The following is a 1,779-nucleotide window of genomic DNA, read 5'->3' as shown; positions in this document are numbered from 1 at the left end:
TTTCAAGGTCTGGCCCAGGCACGGAGGTGGGTGCACGTAAGGAGCTGCGACTCATGCAGAGACGTCCAGCTGACCTGGAGAGATGTGTATCACCAACATTGCCAAGTGGATTAGTGGCCAGTGTCCCCCAGTTAAGGCATAGGCAGCTTTCTTTCCCATCCAGCTCCACAGATGAAGGAACGAATAGCATAACTGAGTGGTTAGTCCAGGAAGGGAGAGGAAAAGCCAATGCTTTGCTGGGTTTGGCCATGCGGGATCTCGTTCAACCTGGTTATGGTGAGTCCTGCCCTCCCCACCATCTCCCCCAGCGCCCCATCTATGGAATGCGCCCCCCCCCCCCCCCCAGAGAGGTCCGTCTGGCACCGTCAGTATTTGTTTTTCAGCTCCAGACTAAGAACTTTTCATTTAAAACCTATTTTAATTGCTAAATTATTGTATTATTAGGATTTTAAATTGGCCGAGAATGCACCGGGGGTTTAATTTTTTTTTTCTTTTAAATTGTGATATTGTTATTGTTTCTGCATGTTTTTTTGTATTTTTTGTGAGCCGTCCCGAGGCTTTGCTGCGATGGGGGTGGCATAGAAACGTTTTAAATGAAATAAAAAGAAATAAAACAAGTAATGCTCCCAAGAGGCTGAAGACGTCCCTCATGCACATTTGCTGGAGGATCACTGGCTTGACTGGAACATGGCTCCGTCTCAGTGGCACTGTGACGTGGATGAGCGTCAATGCTCCGATTTGCATGAAGGGGCCGTGCTTCCACCGTGAGGGATTTAAGAGGCAAAGCGGGAGGCAGCCCGGCAAGGACTCCTTCCCTCCACAACCCCGAGCTCCTCTAGAGAGGTCAGCATGGCCTGGGCTCTGCTCTTCTGGGCGCTGCTCAGCTATTGTGCAGGTAAGGCATTGAAAACCCACGTCACGGTGGCCCAGTGGACAAGAGAAACATTAACAGCCTGTGCACAGCATGGGAGATGGAGAATTTCCCAGAACTGGCTATCTTGTGCAGAAGTAACGTTGTTTTCCTCCTTTCTCCACAGCTGTCAGCGCACAAAACATCCTCACTCAGCCTCCTTCCCAGTCCGTGTCTCCAGGGCAAACAGTCAAACTCCCCTGCACTGGGAGTGGTGGAGGCAGCTGGTATAATTTTGGCTGGGTCCGACAGCAGCCTGGGCAGCGTCCCCAGTTTGTGCTGTATGGAAGCAGCAGGGGAGAAGGGATCCCGGATCGGTTCTCGGGTTCCAGCTCTGGGAACCCCAACTATCTAACCATCACCAACGCCCAGCCAGAGGATGAGGCTGATTATTACTGTGCTGCCTGGGAAAACAACAGCAAGGTGTATCACAGTGGTTGGTTCTGGTGAGGAACTGAGACAAAAACGTTTCATTTCTTCCACTTCCTAAAGAGCAGAGAACTGGCAGAGAATGTAATTTGACTGATGGCTGAAGGATTGGTGCTCACTGGGACACCCTCTGCTGCTCTGAAGGGCGACCTGGACAGAGGCTCCACTCTCTTCAATTGCCACCACAGCCAAAGGTGGGGTACTCTGGATCTTATGGCACCCCCCTTTCGTCGCCTCCTCCTCAAATTGTGCATCCCTGGAGCATGTGGAAGGAGGCCGGGAATTCCAGGCATCCGGGTCGTCCTGTCCTGCCTCTCCAGCCTGGGGAAACATTTTGATGCACTTTGGTTCTCCCAAAACTAGAACTCTCGCATGGCTGGCGACAGGGAATACGGCTTTCTCTTCCATCTGATGATCTCAGAAACGTTCAACATCTCCTC

General features: G+C 51.6%; 1 protein-coding gene across 1 annotated transcript in view; it reads left to right on the top strand.

Annotated features, from left to right (window-relative positions):
• Positions 1-805: 805 nt before the first annotated feature.
• LOC123032747 (immunoglobulin lambda-1 light chain-like) overlaps positions 806-1,779 on the top strand; it is a gene marked incomplete at its 3' end in the record, with an annotated part of 7,611 nt that continues 6,637 nt past the window's right edge. The window contains exons 1-2 of the mRNA XM_044448847.1: positions 806-895; positions 1,038-1,346. Of these exons, the coding sequence (XP_044304782.1) occupies positions 850-895; positions 1,038-1,346 (355 nt within the window). The remainder of the gene's footprint in view (positions 896-1,037; positions 1,347-1,779) is intronic.

Source organism: Varanus komodoensis, unplaced genomic scaffold (genome assembly GCF_004798865.1).
Source record: "Varanus komodoensis strain SLA01 unplaced genomic scaffold, ASM479886v1 scaffold56, whole genome shotgun sequence".
NCBI lineage: Eukaryota > Metazoa > Chordata > Lepidosauria > Squamata > Varanidae > Varanus > Varanus komodoensis.
This window is presented reverse-complemented; position numbering and strand designations above follow the sequence as displayed.